At 32.0% G+C, this 18,981-nt stretch overlaps 1 protein-coding gene across 1 annotated transcript in view; it reads left to right on the forward strand.

The window, feature by feature from the left end:
- The first annotated feature begins 8,994 nt into the window (after positions 1 to 8,994).
- LOC127279661 (uncharacterized) overlaps positions 8,995 to 18,981 on the forward strand; it is an 81,744-nt gene continuing 71,757 nt past the window's right edge. The window contains exon 1 of the mRNA XM_051302170.1: positions 8,995 to 13,104. Within this exon, the coding sequence (XP_051158127.1) occupies positions 11,203 to 13,104 (1,902 nt within the window). The 5' untranslated portion in view covers positions 8,995 to 11,202. The remainder of the gene's footprint in view (positions 13,105 to 18,981) is intronic.

Raw genomic sequence — 18,981 nt, forward strand, 5'->3', positions numbered from 1 at the left:
ATTATTTAAATAATTAATCTTTTTCCCATACATTATTTGAATTTTTTCCACTAACTCTAGTTCTCCCGCCATTCACCAGGGCGGCGACTCCATCATTTTGCTTCGCCAATCTGCTCGCTTCCTTTCACTCGAAAAGGTGTCACATTTTGGACTTTTTACTGTTAAATGCACACAGTAATTTACATTCCGAACTCTGCTGATTGCATTATGCCAGTTATATCTGTGTCGTCTGCAGATTAATATATGATGTATTCCACGCCAAAGTGTAAGTCCATCTGCAATTGCATCTCTGATTTTTTTTTCTTTTAGTACTAATTGAGACTAGCTTCCCTGAATTTTTTCAAATTTTTTTAGCAAGCCGTTTTCAAGTTATGGAATTTTGAAAATCGGAGAATTTTAATGACTTTTAATTTTTGAGTGCTCATAAGTTCCTTAAAAATGCATCAATTTTAAAAGCATTTGTTCTTCAAAATGTGTGTTTTTAAACGTACTTTTCAAAAAAAAAAAAAAAATCGAAATTTTTTTTAAACGATATTACTAATCAAATTATTGAGTTTCAATGAAAAAAAGTCATTTGACGTACTGATCAATTTTTTTCAAAAAAACTACTTCTTATTACGAAACTTTTAAGCCTAGCCCGATAATGGGCAAACAATTTTTACAATATTTTCGGAATTATTCAAAAAATTTTGAATTTTGAATTTTTAAAAAATAAATTTAATGAAATACATCACAAATTCAATTATATAAAAATTATTTTTCAATTAAAATTTTTATGAAATTTAACAATTGTTTATAATTTAAAAAAAATATCACAATAAAATTGAATTATTTTTTAAAAATTTCAATTCAAAATAAACTAAAATTCAATTATTACCCGAAATTTTAATTCAAAATCAATTAAAAATCCAATAATTATCCAAAATTTTCAATTTAAAATTTAATTATTTACCAAGTTTTCAATTTAAAATGAAATAAAATTCAATTATTTTCTAAAATTTCTATTCAAAATTAATTATCCAAATTTTCAATCAAAAATGAACTTAAATTAAATTATTATCCAAAATTTCAATTAAAATTCAATTATTTCCCAAAATTTTCAACTCAAAATGAAGTGAAATTCAATTATTTTCCAAATTTAAAATCAAATAAAATTTCATTAGGGCGCACTCACACCTTTTTGCTGCCTGCCTGCCTGCAGGAGTTGTCATGGCAACGTGAAGGAGTAACAGAGATAGTAAATTCAAATTTGAATTTTCTCTCTCTGTTACTCCTACACGTTGCCATGACAACTCCTGCAGGCAGGCAGGCAGCCAAAAGGTGTGAGTGCGCCCTTATTCTCAAAAATTTGAATTCAAAATTAATTGAATTTTCAATAATTTGAATTTAAAAGCATCTAAAATTTAATTATTTCTGAAATTGTCCATCGAAAATTTTTTTTTCAAATTTAATAATTTCAATTATAACTCTAAGGAAATTCAATTATTTTTAACTATTTTAATAATATTCTTTGAAAATTCAACTATCTGAAACACTTGTTCAATTAAAAAGGATTTTCAAATTATTGTATTTTGTCCGCATTTTCTAATAAATTTTTAGTGAAATCTTCTAAAATTTTAATTACAAAACACTTAAGGCCAGGTCCAAGTTGAGTCAGCTGTTCCTTTGAAGTTTCAATGGAACAGCTGACACGACTTGGACCTGGCCTTAAAGATTCAATTAAATTCAAAAATCTCAATTTTAAATCTTTGAAAATTCAATTAAATTTAAAAAATGTTTTCCAAAAATTGTTTGATAAATTATTTTTAGTACTGTAAAATTTAATAATTGTTTGAAAATTAACAATATCTTTTGAAATTTAATTATTTCCAAAAATTTCAACTTTAACCCTTCGAAAAGGATTGTTATTAAAAAAAAAATCTATTTAAAAATCTGTAAAATATTTTTGTTAAAATAAAAAACAAATCCACTTTTTTTTTGAATATAAATTGACTAAAACGACTTTTTGTGTCTTTAAGTTGATTCGAGGCCTGTGTTTTTATAATTAATATTTAATAGGTATTCGTTGGCCCCGGGTACCTTAAAAATTAATTTTTTTCAAATTACTATCTTGTACGAAATTTCCTGGCGCATCTTTTTTCTCAACATAAATTTTTTGTATTTGTATACAATTTTTGAATCAATATACAACATTAAAAAAAATTTCGTTGGTAAACGTTGTGTACTTCAGCTTCGTGAATTGAATTTTCGAATTTGGAATTTTAAAGAAACTTATTTCGAAATTTGGAAACACAATTATACAACTTTGGCAAAAATGAGAAAAAGAATTGTCAAAATTTGACACGTCATAAGATTACTATTCAAAAAAACACGTGAAATCAGAAAAGGCCAACTTCAAGTTAGGACAGAAGGACAGACGAAGCATTTTATTATTATATAATTACTTTCTTAGTAACATTACAATAATCACCTACTGTTGTTGATTTACAGTACCTGCTATCACAGTGTTGGAGCTTGCTTAAAAGCGAAATGGAAATGTCAAGGGATGAGAAGCAAGATCTGTTGATCATCTGCAAGCGCAATGTTTGAGACGTATCTGCAAATGTATTGGACATCTATACATCTGTCTAATTGTTTATTTTACCATACACATGGACACACAAATGTCGTCAATTGCTGTTGGTACCATGACACATTGACATATGGGATTGGATGACCTATATATCTATGATCAACGAACCTTGCCTCTAAGGTAATTTGTCCTCACATATATAAATATTTTCAGACAACGCACTTCATTTATATTCATAGCTCATTTATTCTCAATATTTAAAATTATTACAGAATAAGATAATTTTTAATATTCCTCCGCTTTTAAAATCCCCAAATTTTATGTGCTCGATTCTCCAAAAAAGTGCATTTTTATAATATATCACTGTAAAAAAATTTGGAATTTTTTCCGATAAAATATGGAACGCATTATTATGTTCTAAAAATCATTAGTTAGAATTTTGATTTTATAGAATTTCATTTGTCATAATTTTTTTCGAGACGAATTTTTATTTGTTCGAATTAGTATTATCTATGACCTTTTAAATTTGTCTAAATATATTTTTTTCTTATTCTTTGTAGAAAAAAAAGGTTTACGTATTTTTTTTATTTTTTTATAAGTGCTCAAATTTTCGAGTTATGAATTTTTAAAAATCTGATTTTTTCGAGTTTTTTTGAAATATACTTAATTTCAATGACATGTAACTCTAAAAGTATTGAATTTAGGAATTATGATTAACATACAAAAAAGTTTCAGTTTTTTATCGACTTTCAAAATATGTTAACGAAAAAAAAAATTTTGAATTTGTTTATAAAAAACAGCGATTTTTCATAAACAAATTAAATTTTTTTAAATTTAGGCACGATTTTTTTTATTTTTTTTAAATTTTTACACACATGAAAATAAAAAGAAAATTTTGTAATAAGTTTTGGAGTGGGCCTGATGATCCTTTTGTTTATATAATTTGATTTAAAAAAACATTTTACTTTTTTTTTTCGTTTTTTTTTTTTATTTTTCAAAATATAATGGATTTTAATTTGCTTTTCTATGAGTTTACTAGTAGATCCTAGTGTTAAAAACACTTTTCATTTTGAAAAAGAAAAAAAAACGAAAAAAAAAGTAAAATGTTTTTTTAAAACCAATTATATAAACAAAAGGATCATCAGGCCCACTCTAAAACTTATTACAAAATTTTCTTTTTATTTTCATGTGTGTAAAAATTAAACAAAAATTAAAATAAATCGCGTCTAAATTTAAAAAAATTTAATTTGTTTATGAAAAATTGCTGTTTTTTATAAACAAATTCAAAATTTTTTTGTTCGTTAACATATTTTGAAAGTCGATAAAAAACTGAAACTTTTTTGTATCTTAATCATAATTCCTAAATTCAATACTTTTAGAGTTACATGTCATTGAAATTAGGTGTATTTCAAAAAAACTTGAAAAAATCAGATTTTGAAAAATTCATAACTCGAAAATTTGAGCACTTATAAAAAAATAAAAAAATACGTAAACCTTTTTTTTCTGCAAAGAATAAGAAAAAATACATTTAGACGAATTTAAAAGGTCATAGGTAAATCTCACGTGGAATCGCCCATATATTACACAATTTTTATATAACCAAAAATTCACTTCACAAAATTTTTATATTTGTTCGAATTTAATATGCATTTTAAAGAATTTTTATTCGGTAGAATTTCTTTGCATAGAATTTTCTTTCAGATGAATTTTCATTTATTCGAATTATTAATTGATACAATTTCCATATAGCCAATTTTTCATAATACAGAATTTTTACTTAACCGAAAAATCATTTAACAGAATTTCTAATTCGATTTTTAAAATCAATCAATCAAAAATCATCCATAAGATTGTGATTGTTTGATTTTCAAAATCGCGACGAAATCTTTCTGTCAATTGTTTGTTCGGCCATTTGCAAAATTTCGGACAAATGAAAATTCTATATCAATTAGAAATTTTGTTAAATGATTTTTCGGTTAAGTATAAATTCTGCAGTATGAAAAATCGGTTAGGTATATAGAAATTCTATTAAATAATAATTCGAAAAAAATGAAAATTCATTTGAAAGAAAATTCTACGCTACTTTCTAGCCAACTACCTAATGGTAGTTGAATTTCTCGGCAACATTTTTTTCAGTGTTTGTTTCAAAAATTGAATTTAATTCCCTTCAATCGGAACAACTTTTGTGTTTCGATCATTTTTCTCGAAAATGCATAAGTTTCGAGATATTTTATCGTTTATCCATACATTTTGAACACCCTGTATATAAGAGGTAAAATTCCTGAACTGTCCAAGTCTAAAGTTTGAAGTTATTGAACTGGTAACTTGTAACTTTAGTATATTGTTGCCTTATATGAGAGTAACAAATCCCTAAAATATTAGCTCATTTAAAAAAAAAAAATTAGAAATAAGTAATGGAAGTTTTCATTTCCTAAGTGACACTGACATTTTCAAATCCACATAATTATCTCAAACCTTTATGAATTTAATTTACAACTAGTGTTTTTTGACGCATTTTTCATGTATACTTTTCAGTAAAAAAAAAAAATATTTTCTATCAAACAAAATTTTTTTAATTCCTATTTTTTTAAAATTAAGCCTTCTTTTTTTAGATAAAAAAATCAAATTTAATAAAATTTTTTTTTTATATATTTTTTTTTTAGAAAACTGACATATTTCCGATTAAACATAATGTATAGGTTTGAAAGTAGGCCGAAAAAAGGGTTTCGTGAAAACAAGAAAAAAAGAGTAATGAAATTGTCTTTCTTATATTTTCTCGCAAAATTTTTGTTTTCTCAGCTTTGCTTTTATATTTTTTTTAGTTATCAAAAATCTCACCTTTCTAATAAAAATACAGAAAAAGGAAAAAAAATTGTCCAAGAAGGTCAAAACTTAAAAGTAAGGGTTAATTTTAAAAAAAATGGGGTTAAAAATTTTTTTCGGAAAACTTTTTATGACATTGTAAAGTACATGAAAAATCCTTTAAAAAAACACTAGTTGAAAATTAAAATCAATAAACATATTTTAAAATTACACGCATCTGAATGTGAGTGTATATGGAGGATAAAAAAAAAGTAATTATTCAGTTGCGTATAACTTTAACGTTATAAACGTTGCGTTTATGGATTTTAAATATTTTGTTTATAAAAATTTTTTCACTTTGATTTTATTTTTGAAAATTAAAAGGTAATTTAATTTTGCTTTTTTGTGGGTAAAATTATTTAAACAAAAAGTTTCCTGAGACTAATTCCAAAACATTTTGCAAGTTTTTTTTTTATTGTTTTCAGATATGCAATAAACCAAAAAAAATTTTAAACGATCAAACTAAAAATAAATAAAATGTTTTATAAAAAAATTAATAATTTTTAAAATGAAAATTTAAGAAAATTTTCTCGACAACACTTGTTAAAAATTAAAAAACAACTTTTATTTTCTTAAAAAAGTTTTTCAAAAATTTATTTTAATGCAAATACCCAAGTGCGTAAACCAACATGCGCCAATATTGGCCCAGCATTGTCAAATCGGGCACCAAGTCTTGGCAGACAATATTGGGCCAACTCTTGTGGTGTTAACTGCGGTTGGACGTCGGCAGCCAAGTATCAGACGCCATTACTGGGCCAATCTTGGCTGCCATTAGTGGCCCAGTATTGTCAAAGTTTAAAAAAGTTTAAAAAATTATAAATATTAATTAATTAACTCATTAATTCATTATTTATTTATTTATTTACACGGGCAATATCGGAATAATTATACATTTATAATTCAAGTCCTGACAGAAAGCACAATTGTTTAAACATTTGAAAATTTGTAACGCTCGCGGGAATCGAACTTGCAACCTAACGCACCGAAGTCTAACACGCTAACCACTACACTATACGCGGTTATGGGAATCTCAACACAAAAATGGTTTAATAAGCTGCATTTGAGGAACATTTCAGCCGTTAATGCGCCATTACTGGACCAAGATTCGTTCCAACTGTGGAAAAAACGACATGTTAAAATAAATTCAACATTTCAGCCGTCAATGAGCTAATAATGACCCAGTAATGGGACAGACTTCGTCTCAATTATGGAAAAGTAGAATTACCAAGTATTGGTGCCAATATTGGCCCAGTAGTGTGACGGAGTTTCGCTCAATTATGGCAAATTGGAGTAACTGAGACGCGGTGCCAATATTGGCCCAGTAATGGCACAGAGAAGGCCCAATAATGGCAAATTAGAATAACCGAGAAACAGTGCCAATATTGGCCCAATAATGGGACGGAGTTCGACCCAATTATGGCAAATTGGAGTAACTGAGACGCATTGCCAATATTGGCCCAGTAATGGGACAGAGTTTGGCCCAATAATGGCAAATTAGAGTAACCGAGAATTGGTGCCAATATTGGCCCAATAATGGGACGAATTGATCGCCAGTATTGGTGCAGTAACGTTTGCCATACTTCGGCGGACATTACTTGGCCAATGTTGGTCCGTATTGGCACTCTTGGCATTTCGCACATGGGTAATTAAAGTGAATAAGAAAATAATTAAATAGCTAATTGTATAATTATATCCATTATAATTATTTTATAAACATTTTTATTTTTACTGAACTGTTTTTATATATTATAAAATCTTTGGTTTTATAATAAACATATTTTTATATTTATTTTTTGATTTTTTTAAATAATAATTTGCAATATATATTATACTTAATAAGAAATAAAAACTCTTGGTGTTTTCGATTTTATATATAATAAAATATTAATTAGTTAGTTGACTAATTTAATTAATATTTAATTTGTGTTGGGTTACTAAAAATTTCACACACTTTTTCCTAAGAAAAGTATGTATTACCTGGAGCAGAGATTTCACTATTGCAGTGAAACTTATCTCTGTTACAGTTAAAGATTTCTTTTCGTATACAATAAATTACAAAACTACCAGTACTCAGCCAGTACTGAACCAGTAGTGTTTGCTAGTACTGGTGCCAACTTTGGCAGCCAATACTGATAAAATGTTATCATCCCAAAGTTACGCCAACTCTGGTGCCAATACTGGGTGCCAGTACTGCGCCATTAGTAAATTTTTGATTGGGACGTAGGGTTTTTCATAGAATATCGAATTGACTTTATGTAGGAGTATGTATAGATTTCTATATAATAAAAGATCTTACACAGGACACCTGTAAGGTATCATTAAAGAAATTTACAATAGGGCCTAAAAAAATTTAGTTTATTTCCATTTTTTCCAAACTAGGAAAACTGTCAAGATCCTGTATAGGCCCCTGTTTTAACTATGTTCAGTTGGGTCAATTTCTGCACAGGAATATATTTGAAGCCAATAAAATTAGTTATTTTTAAAGTAACAAAGATTTTTTTACTATTAAATATCATATATATATATATATATATATGTAAAATGACATCATTTCTTCGTATAAGATATAACCATAGGGGTATAAAAAAACTTTAATACATATTTTTAATTTTTCTTTTATAAATATTTAGTAATCAGCTTTTATTTGATAATATATCAGTGAAAAAAGATGATATTTAATGTGATAAATGAAAATTCATGTGCTACATGGAATATTTGTCTGAAAAGTTGTGGTCTAAAGGAATTGTAACGGCATCTGGAAAGTGTATGTTGTTGCTTTAAAGCAATTTGAGGACAAGTAGCAAAGTTTATTGTCTTAGGTTGCTCAACGAGTAGCAACCAGATAAGCTGACGGACAGGCCGCCGCGTGACTAAAACCCGCTCTCTGCTTGCTGCAGCTGGTTGCAAATAATCGATTCGCTAAAATGTCCTTCATCTCGGTCATGCGCACTTTATTTCAACCCCAAACGCGACAGCATACGCACCATGAGGGTGTGGGATGGACACCTTTTCAAAATATCCGTAGAGTGTCGCCTTCGTTGAAATAAATAGAAGCGCTTGCGTCCTTTAAAGCGCGGCAGGGGAAAATTTGAATTTTTTTTTTCCCTCAAATGATAGGAGAGTTCACTGCTCCAGACATGTTGAAAACCATGGCTTAAGGTTCAGTAGGTTAAGGTTCTTTCATAGCAGGATAGATATATTCTACTATTCTTATTTTTCTTTACAGAATGGAATGTTTAAAAATATTGATGTAAATTAGATAAATTTTTATTATTTTGATTGAAAATTCTGTTACATGACACGTGTTTGGCATTATAGTTTAAAAAGTTCTTTTTATTTTGGCACATATATATGATTTTTGGTGATATGATGATTGTTGGAGGATTAATGAGAAATGGTCCGGGACTTAAAATTAATCAGGCCACGAATCCATAGTGTGCAGAGGATCGACGGTTCTGCCGGTTTTTCTCGAGTAACGCGTTGAGAGGAGAAGTATCAAGCTGAGAGAAGCAAAAGAGAAAGAGGAGGTGGAGGGGGTGGGGGGATGGTGGTCCAGCAGATAGATGGGGAAGTAAAAAGTTGGTGGAACGTCGACTAGAGGAGACAGGGGCGACAAGGTTGCCGTGAACGGAAGGGGTGGAAACGGACGGGCTGCGCGAGAAAATCGGGGGTGGAGAGAGAGATATAGGAAGTGAAGAGTGGTGGTGTAGAGCAGAAGAGCGCTGGGGTGGAGGCGTTGGGTTGCCCGGGCGGGGAGCGGCAAAAACGAAGATGGCGGACCTCGCGACGCCCGTCCTCCACTGACGGTTCGAAGAACGACCGGCGGTTCGTGTGACACCTGCAAAACTCCACGACTTTTCATGTCATTTTTTCCCCTGTCGTGGATATATCTCGTTCTTCTGTCTAGGTGTCTGTTTTTGCAAATTCGCAAGCAAAACCTAAATATACAAATCGGGATCCAAAAAAGTAAAGTGTACCTTTCTCCCTCTCTTTCTCTCTCACTCTCTCACACAATCAGTCAATTTTTCGCAAAGTGATTTTCGATTTGAATTTTTTTTGATTCCAGTGTGTCAATGTACTGTAAGTTTGATTGAACAAGAGTTTACATCCCCGGCAAGGAAGATGTAAATCAAAGGGATAATGCAGGATTAACGGATAAGGAGGGATTAGTCATTGAGTATCAGTGGAATTAAGGAAATTGATGATAGCTATGTCTGTTACTGTTGAATAGATTTATTTTATTAGGAAAAAAAAAAAATTAGAGTGTCGGTAGTAGAGTAAGCTGTTAAAAGGTTTTAAAATTAAAAAGAGATGGTAGTAATGACTTGGTGATGATTCGCGTGAATTAAGTGACTGAGGTGTGAGTGTGTGTCGTATCAGTGAAAAGGTGGATAAGAAGACTTGTTTGAAAGTTAAGAAGTGACAACTGCAGGATCAGTTGAAATTAGGAAGAGGTTGATCAGATCATTTGGAAAGCATTACGATGAAGGTCGAAGCAGAAGATGGATTCGTCTGAGTAAGTCGAATTAATCTACGACCTATAGTAATGCCGCGAAGGTGCGCGCGCGCGCGGTTATGTCGTAACACGGTGCCGTCCTCGAGTCGCGAGTGCTAATACTTAACCTCACTTTCGTATCGCGTAGTAGTGCGTGCTCGACCCTGTCGTGATACGACCTACATAGAGTGACGTGCTGACAGGTTAGAAGGGACGTGACCTCGTCACATCCGTTCGAGGGTGTGTCCCCATGGGGTGTCGCGTTCGGGTCCGAGGATTGTCGCCTGATACACGTTCATCATCATCATCATCGTGGTCGTCGTCGTTGTGCGTCTTTCGACGAGTGTGATAATCGGCGGTGACGAAGTGATAGAGCGTGGTGGTATTGCCGCGTGTTCATGATGCAGCATGAACCTCAGTGTCTTGTTGTGGAAGCTCGCGAGCCTCGGCAGGGGGACTACGTGCAGCAAGAGGAGCAGGTGTCCAGTGGCAGGCACTACTACTGGGAGAGGGTGGTCAGTGTGTTGGAAGAGGACGAGAGTTCGTCGGTGCTGCTGTCACAGCTACAGCAGCAACAGCGAGCTGTCGATTGTGCATCGCTGGCCCAGGGGAACTTCTAAGGGCCCCGCCAACCCGGACCGTACAGGCAGGCTCCTGGTCCATCGGCCCGGGACACGCACGAGCGGGGCTGATTCCGTCGAGAGGAGAGCCGCCGGCGGGCGAGTCAGACGACCCTTTCTCTGGATCGTCGACCACAAGATCGTGGAGGCAATACGAGAACCATCAGGGGATAGCAGATGTCAAATCCGTCATCAGGGGTTCAACGAAATTTGGAAAGGACCCATGCAAGGTGCACGGGTCATCGTGGAGGAAGCTGTATGCGAGGAAAGCGCACCGTCAGAAACCAGAAATAAGAGGCTCCAGCACCATCAGTTATCGGAATCAGTACCGTGTTTTGGTGAGATTCAGAGCCGTTCAGAACGGCACCAAGGCGAAAGCCAACAGCGTACGCGTGAGGCGAAAGGCGGGCTCAAGCCTTCCTGGCAGCGATGCGGGGCCTCCCGCAGCACGGCATACGCGAACACAAAACGCACAGCCTCTCCATTTGCACTTGGAGATACTCTCCTCATCATCGAGCGGTGTTCCTTGGACCCCCCGCAAAGTCACAAAGTGGGATCACCAGGAAAAACGAAAGTTGCGCCTTCGTTCGGCGGTCCTCGTCGAGGAGCGTCGACGACAAAGACGTGGGGACCTCGAAAGAGTCCCCGATCTCATGCCCATGCGACTCGACCCGCCCCGTGTCTCGGGACCACCCACTACCAGCAAAAGCAAAATATCGGCACCACAGGCTGAATTTAAATTATCCTCCTTTAATCACATCCGTCAACAGTATTCTCCAATCTCACATTCTTACTCTCACAAGCATCAAACCGTTAAACAACCCACAGACAGAGAGACTGATAACCTTGCCACATCTTCTCACATCCACAATGCGGATCAAACAGATCAGCCGTACTCGTGTTTTGTCCCCACGTTACGTCAACGCTATCATCCATATTTTCAAAAAGAATGGGTCACAAAACGAAGAAAAATTCCCCACCGAAAGTCATCCAATTCTCTTGTGGACACATCGACAGATGAAAAGTTCAAATTCTTGGGCTTACCTTTTAACAATGTGCTTGCTTACACTGCCTTTATTTACGACGATAACGGCAATTACGACGCAAAACATGTCAATAGTTACCAAACAGAAGTACCAAATTTCAAAAATCAGCGAAAACGTGATACTCAGGAAGAATACCGCCAAACGACCCTACAGACGAAAATTGCGAGAAAAAAATTTATCAATAATAATTTATCAGAAACAACCACGTGCGTCGTATTGCCAGGTGAATATTACATCGATGCCTTCAAGTCCACAAGAATTATCGCGAGTGAAACGAGGGTCGAGAGATTTTTCAACGAGACTGATGTTTGCGAAGAGAATTTTTCACATATTAAAAGCAAGAGGAAAAAGACCCCTTCACGGTCTCACTGTTGTTATAAAGACAAAGACTCGAGCACCAATGACTTTAGAAACGACAAAAGTGACTACTTGTTTAAGAGCAGAAGACGAAACAAGAACAAAAGAAACCCCCACACTGCCCTACTCTCAAAGTCAACTATTCACGAATCTCGTGAAAGTAAACTTTCCCTCTTCAAGGATACCAATCCTTATTTCTCAAAAAATAAAAAAACAAAAGAAAGGAATTTCCTGGGTAATACATTGTTTTTCATCTTGTACTTTATGGCATTGCCCATGTTGTGCTCTACGAATCCCTCGGCTCAGGTCTCATCGGCCTTGGCGCAAAAGTCGCCCCTCTCACGTAATGAAGATTACATGCAACGTAACGGTTCATTCATGGCTCATCAGTACATTGCAAGTAACAATTTGCGGCAAGGTCAGCAGCAAGTTGTTCAAGAGCGTCAAAAAGCCCATCCTTACAACGAATATACTTGGGAGGTGAACCAAATTAACCCGTGGCTGTCGGCATGTGATCTAGCGGGTCCAGCTCCAGCTGATCTTCAGGGCAGTTGTGGTCCACCGGAGGTTCCCAAGTATTGTCCATTTCCCTGTAGGCCGAAGTCACCGGGTGATAGTAACGCTGCCTTTCGTGAAGTCATTGAAAGGCTTGAACTTGTCAGCGATAAAATTAAGAAAAGAAAATCAAGATCGTGGAGCAGTATGAAAAGGCCAATGGGTGATATTAATGAGAGGGGTTCAAATCGCGGTGGCAGGAAGTCGCGAGCGGACACAAGTCCTGGCAATGGGGTGGCTCCGGAACAGTGCCTTTTTTACCTTGAGGAGTCGCATAAGAGAGACATCTGTCGGGATGATTTTGGTCGGGGTAGTCCGCTGAGTTTTTTAACCCCGAGGGAGAATCGATATTGGTTCACGAGTGGCCTGCGTCTACGGCATTGCTGCGAGCACGCGGTGGTTAACGCCCTGACGCCTGGCAAGGATGGCCCGCTTGAAGATGTTTTGAATGGGGGCAAAAAATGCGTTGATGCCTTGGATAAACTACTTCTAGTCGATGCCCTCGCCGCCAGATTACACTGCGAGTTTGAGGAGGTATTGGCGCGATACGACTGCGGGCAATCGTACTCGGTCATCCACAATTGCACCCACTGCAAGGTCAGTTCAACATTTATTTATTTTTTTTTTACTGAGGCTCTTATTTTTTCTCTTCATATACAGGACTTGTTAAATCTAATAAACGGATTGTTAATGTAGAACTAAAAAATCTGGTTTGTTGTAACAAATCAGATTTGTTAGTTCTACATTAAAAATCCGATTGTCAGTGTGAATCATTTTTCTCTGTGACAAGAGAAAGAAGAATCATTAAAATTACCTTGAGGAGTGTAAAACCTAAAAATTATAGTGTCAACTAAAGTAACAGCACTTTGTTATACTATGTAGGTTATTATCAACATAGTGTCCAAATAAGGTATTCTGTTCCGAGAAACACGTTTAATTGTAGTTTCCGATGAAGGACACAATATTTGTGTCGAAACGTGAAACAAATCATTTTTTAAATTTTAATAAAAGTCGTATAGGCCAAAACCAAAAAGAAGAGTTTTTACTTTACTTTTCTAAACTGAATATATCAACGACTTAAAGTAAATAGGGTGAAACCCTTTGAAATTAATTAACATTATAATTCAAAATTGTCTATATAGTAAAAGAGGAAAATAACTTATTTTTTTATGCAATTTTTAATTAAATAGAAAAATAGATTTTACTAAAAATCATATAAAAATTTTTATAAACATTAAATAATTATAATATTATTAGAAAAGGTTAAATAACAAAACGATAACATTCGAACATATGGATTTTTTAATAAAATTTCCTCCAACGTTTCGAAATGACATTAATTTCCTCTTCAGGGAGTCTGACAATTAATAAAATTAGAAAAATTAATTAAAAAATACAAAGAAATTAAATTGATATAACACGATAATTAATAAGGAAAAATATAAATTAACAATGAAACAATATAAATAAATTAAAATATTTCATTTACTTTGAAATTAACATTTTCGTGATTAGAAACCTCTTCAGTGATTATAAATTTTTTTATTAATCTAGAAGTAATTAAAAACTTTAAATTTTTATTAAAATACAATCAATCATTTTATAATTTTTGAATTTCTATAAATAAAATCTATAATTAAAATTCTTAAAAATACTTTTTCAAGAACAATTTTTTTTTTAAATAACTTCAATCAATGTTTTTATATATAATATCTACTAACAACAAAAATAGTCCTAAAAGGACAAATTTTTAAATGTCAAATTAACAAAATCTTTTATTAATAGATATTCATTTAATATTGAATATTCTTTTGTACTCGCGTATTGTGTAAAACTCGCCTGGAGTGTAAAAGAAATTATAAAATGTGAACCGTTTACAAAGGAAAAAAATGTATTACAGTTTAAGTGGAATATCAGGAAAAAAATCTGATTCGCCAAAACAAATTAATTATGAAAATTTAATACTCCAATTTTCTTCATGCATATTGACATTAAATTATCTTTTAACAAAAAAATAAATTTCCAATTTTCTTTTCTTTTTTCTTTTTTAATAAACATTTCAAAATCAATTTGATTTTTTATTTAATAAACAGTGCCATCTCTGTTGGAAGAATAAACTATGTCTATAGATGTTTATTCTCCGTTAGAAATTGCACTCTCTAAATTTGAATATTTCTCGGATTTTCAGTGACTCACTTTTCTTGCGATTTTATTCAGTTGAGAGAAATTTCATTGGAACTTTTCACAGATTCAAATTTAGAGAGCACAACTTGAAGCAAATTTCAGAATGATAAATTAATAAATTTTTTGAATGTGTAATAATTTCCGTGAAAAATTTATATACATATATATATATAAAAGTAAAAAGAGAGTTGACACATTGTCACAGTGTCCTGTTGAAATTTATATATATGTACAAAGATTTCTTTTGTTCCTCCTGACATGTCTCTTTATATACTCTTGCTAACGTGAACTCGAGCATTTTTCAGAGATGTTTCTACTTGTGAAGATAGAAACATTTTTTTTTTATTTATAGATGTAAAAAAATCATAAGGTGTTTACAGTTTATTAACTTTACACTAGAAATTTGATTGTTGAACAAAATATACCCTTTAAAAACAAAAAAAATAAAAAATCTGTTAGAACTTTAAATTGGTCTGAGGCAATTGGAATAGTTTTTTTCAAATCAAATTCTATATACTCTCTAAATCTGAATAAATTCACAATCCGACAAAATTTTGGCCTACTTTAGAACTAAAAACTAGATTTTGACATGCTGAATCTGAATCTGACCTCAGAATTGACCCAGCACGTGAGGTTTTTTAAATATTCTAACCTAAAAGTGACTATATTTAAGGTTATGCAACATCAAGAGATAATTTTTTTTTCAAAAAGGTACATTCAGATGCTGTAGTAAAACTTTTTGAAAAAAATTATCTCTTGATGTTACTTGACCTTGAATATGGTCAAAAAAAGTCTTTTTTGCATTTTAGGTTAGAATGTCTCAAAAATCTCACAGGCTGGGTTCCCTAATAACACAAGATACCTTGGGATATATTGATAATATCCCGCAGATATCCTAGGGATGTCCTATGGATATCAAAAGGATCTCTTAAGGATATCCAAAAAAATCGGCGGTTTGGATATCCCATGGATATCTGAGGATATCCACAGGATATCTTCCGGATATCTCTATAGACTTTCATAAATGTCCTCCAGATATCCCATAGATATCGTCAGGATATCCCACAGATATCATCAGGATATCCCACAGATATCATCAGGATATCCCATAGATATCGTTAGGATATCCCACAGATATTTTCAGGATATTCTCAGTATATCTTGTGGATGTCAAGAAGATATTCTCAGGATACTGTTTTTAAAGTCATTATGAGACTACGAGTGAGAATATTCTGTGAATTAAATTTTATATAAATAAAATAAAATGCAACTTGTTTTTCGAGAAAGTTGTTTAATTTGAAAAATTATTAACTAATTTTTTTCTCATTCGTGATTCATTCCTTTATTCATATGCTTAATATTGTCAGAAAATAAATTGGCTTTAAACAATATAAATTCTTCCCCGCAAATAACGAATAACTATTAATATTAATTATACATTAAGTGCATGAGTTTATTTAAAAACTTTGAAAAATGCGTTTCAAATCTTCATTTAAAATAAATTAGAAGCTCATAAGATTTTTGTTTTTATTATATTATTATTCATTATATTAGCTTAACAATTTTAACCTTCAAAAATATATGTTGAGATATTAAATATCCCGTGAATATCCTAAAAATATCCCACGGACATCCTGAAGATATCCCATGGATATCCTGCGATATAATATCCAATAGATATTTTGTGGATGTCTTAGGGATATCCTGTGGATATCCTATGGATGTCCTGTTGATGTCCCACAGACCGGCGGTTTGGATATCCCAAGATATCCTGGGGACCATTCTAGGATATCGACCATTGATATGGATATCCTTTTGTTATGAGGGTTAATTTTGAGGTCAGATTCAGATTCAGCACGTCAAAATGCTTCAGAAAAGTACAGTCTAGTTCTTGGTTACCTTAAATTTTTTTAGGTTTGTTCGTTTTAATTTATGTTTTTCATATTTGATTTAAGGTCAGTTCATAACGCACAACGCATGAAAAATATTTATTAAGTGCGTAATATATAAATTTTGTTCATTTATAATTAAATTTACTTAATTTTTAAAAATCCTTTCTTTTGCCAAATTGTTGATAGTCATTTGAACAATAGAAATAATTAAAAATTTTTAAGTGTTGTGATTATGAACTTACCTTAAATCTGCTGTGACGAACATAAATAAAAGTTAATGTATTTCACTTTATCTCCAAATAAATTTTCTTTCTTATTCAACTGCTCACTATAAATAAATGTTCGCTTCTCTCTTTCTTAAAATTCCTAATAAAATTAATTTGTATACGTAAAAATTCAGTGCAGTGAAGAAATCGATTAATAAACTTGTCAATAAGAGTATGCAGTTATTCTTTGATACCAATTTATAGATATCAAAAAATGATCCCAATTTCCGGATAATTTTCAGAAAATGATACTAATATTTGGATCAATTTGATATCATATATATCGAATCAAAACGTAGTATTCCAAAATGACATCATCAAATTAACAGTAATTTTTAGTACAAAACATAAAAATGCCCCTCTTTTTGATTAAGAATCGCCCATATACCATGGAAATATTTTAACTATATTTAAATCGTTAATAAAAATATTGACTTACAGACAAAAAAAATACAAAAACCAAAAAACATTTGTGACTATTTAAATAAAGTCATAAGTCCGCAAAAGGTTAAATATAAATCACAGAGTGAAGTTCGCTTTTTTTCATTGTTTTGTGATTCGCTCTTCGTATTTATCCTCCGCTTTCTTGTTATAATGAGAAAATGTGAAAGAAAAAGATAGACTTAGGGATGAAAAGGGTTGGGTGAGAGGATTGAGGGGGAAAAAGGAGAGAGAGAGAGACTCTTCTGCCAAAGCAGGTTTGACCCATATTTGCTTGCCTCGCGAACTCGCGACACCGTTTTTCCGTCCACTTCGTGTATTTACGTCGCCGTGTTTAAGTGCCCTTTCGGTTGCCTAGGTAGGCGAGTTTTTCACAAAATTATATTTAACCCTTGTGGTTACCTTTCTTAAATGTTATTATTGGCCTTAAAATTTAACATGAAAAAATTTTATCTTTTAGTAAAAAAAAATTCACGTCTTTTCAAAATGTATCCTGTAAAATCAATGATATGATTAAAAAAATTTTATTAATTTTTACATATCGATATTTTATATATATATTTGTTTTTAATGACACCTTAAGTTTTATTTTCGACTAATAAAAGTCCTAGCTGAGTAAACTTGTGTGTATATATGTATACATTGTAACTGCATTAAAGAACTAAAGCTTATTTCAAGATCTACTTTAAATGCATATAGACTGCTTTTAGTTTCTTACAACCTACAGCAAAGTTTCAGCAAAAGTCACTTATACGAGGTTCAGATATTAAGTCAACGACAGACAAGCTACGCCATAAAAATTTAGAACTTCAGTTCAACAATATTTATTAAGTTTTTGCACACTTTTTCTTTTCATTAATAATATATTGCCATATAAAAAAATTTGCTTAAAATTTTTGATATTTAGAAATTTGACAAGTATATTTAAAAAAAATATTTGTATTTTAAATCAAGTAGACTTTCTGACGATATATATAGGTATTATAGGGTAATGAGTCACGAACTTTCCATGAGTTAGTTATACGGTAACAGGATACTTGGTTCGATCTCCTTAAGTACCATTTGCCAAGAATTTCTTTGGTCAAAATTATAAAGAGATGCATAAAGTGCTGAAGTGAGTGATTGGGTCTCTCGTTTTACAAAAACTTTTTTCATACATATATATATATAGTAAAAAGATTTCGATTTGATCGATGGCATTTTTTATATTCTGAACATTCACTGACACATTATACATATACCATTATGGATCACCCTCTTTAATACATATTCTAAATTTGAATCAGTAAAATTGTTCTGATCAAAAATAAAGAAAACACATATACCAATTTAATATTAAAATTTGTTCACTTTGAATAATAAATAATCGGTTTTTTACTATATATTTGCCCTCTAAAGAAATGTAGCAAATAAAATAAAAACACTATTATTGAAATGTTATGTATAAACTTCATTGTTATAGATATATATATATAGTTTCCGATTTTACGTAATGCATTGATGGAAAGGAATATCCCGTTCCTTAATCAATTTACTTCACAGTTTACCTTTATAATCACTTCCACTGTGATTTGATCCAGTTTCCTCAACTTTGAAAAAAACATGATAATTATCTTCGCTTTTATATAAGTGACTAGATTATGAAGACAAATTCCATCCCTAGTGGACGAACTGTCTTATTCGTTTTGAAA

The sequence above is a fragment of the Leptopilina boulardi genome, unplaced genomic scaffold, assembly GCF_019393585.1.
Source record: "Leptopilina boulardi isolate dan_hultmark-lab unplaced genomic scaffold, ZJU_Lbou_2.1 LbouV2_221, whole genome shotgun sequence".
NCBI classification, from domain to species: Eukaryota; Metazoa; Arthropoda; class Insecta; order Hymenoptera; family Figitidae; genus Leptopilina; species Leptopilina boulardi.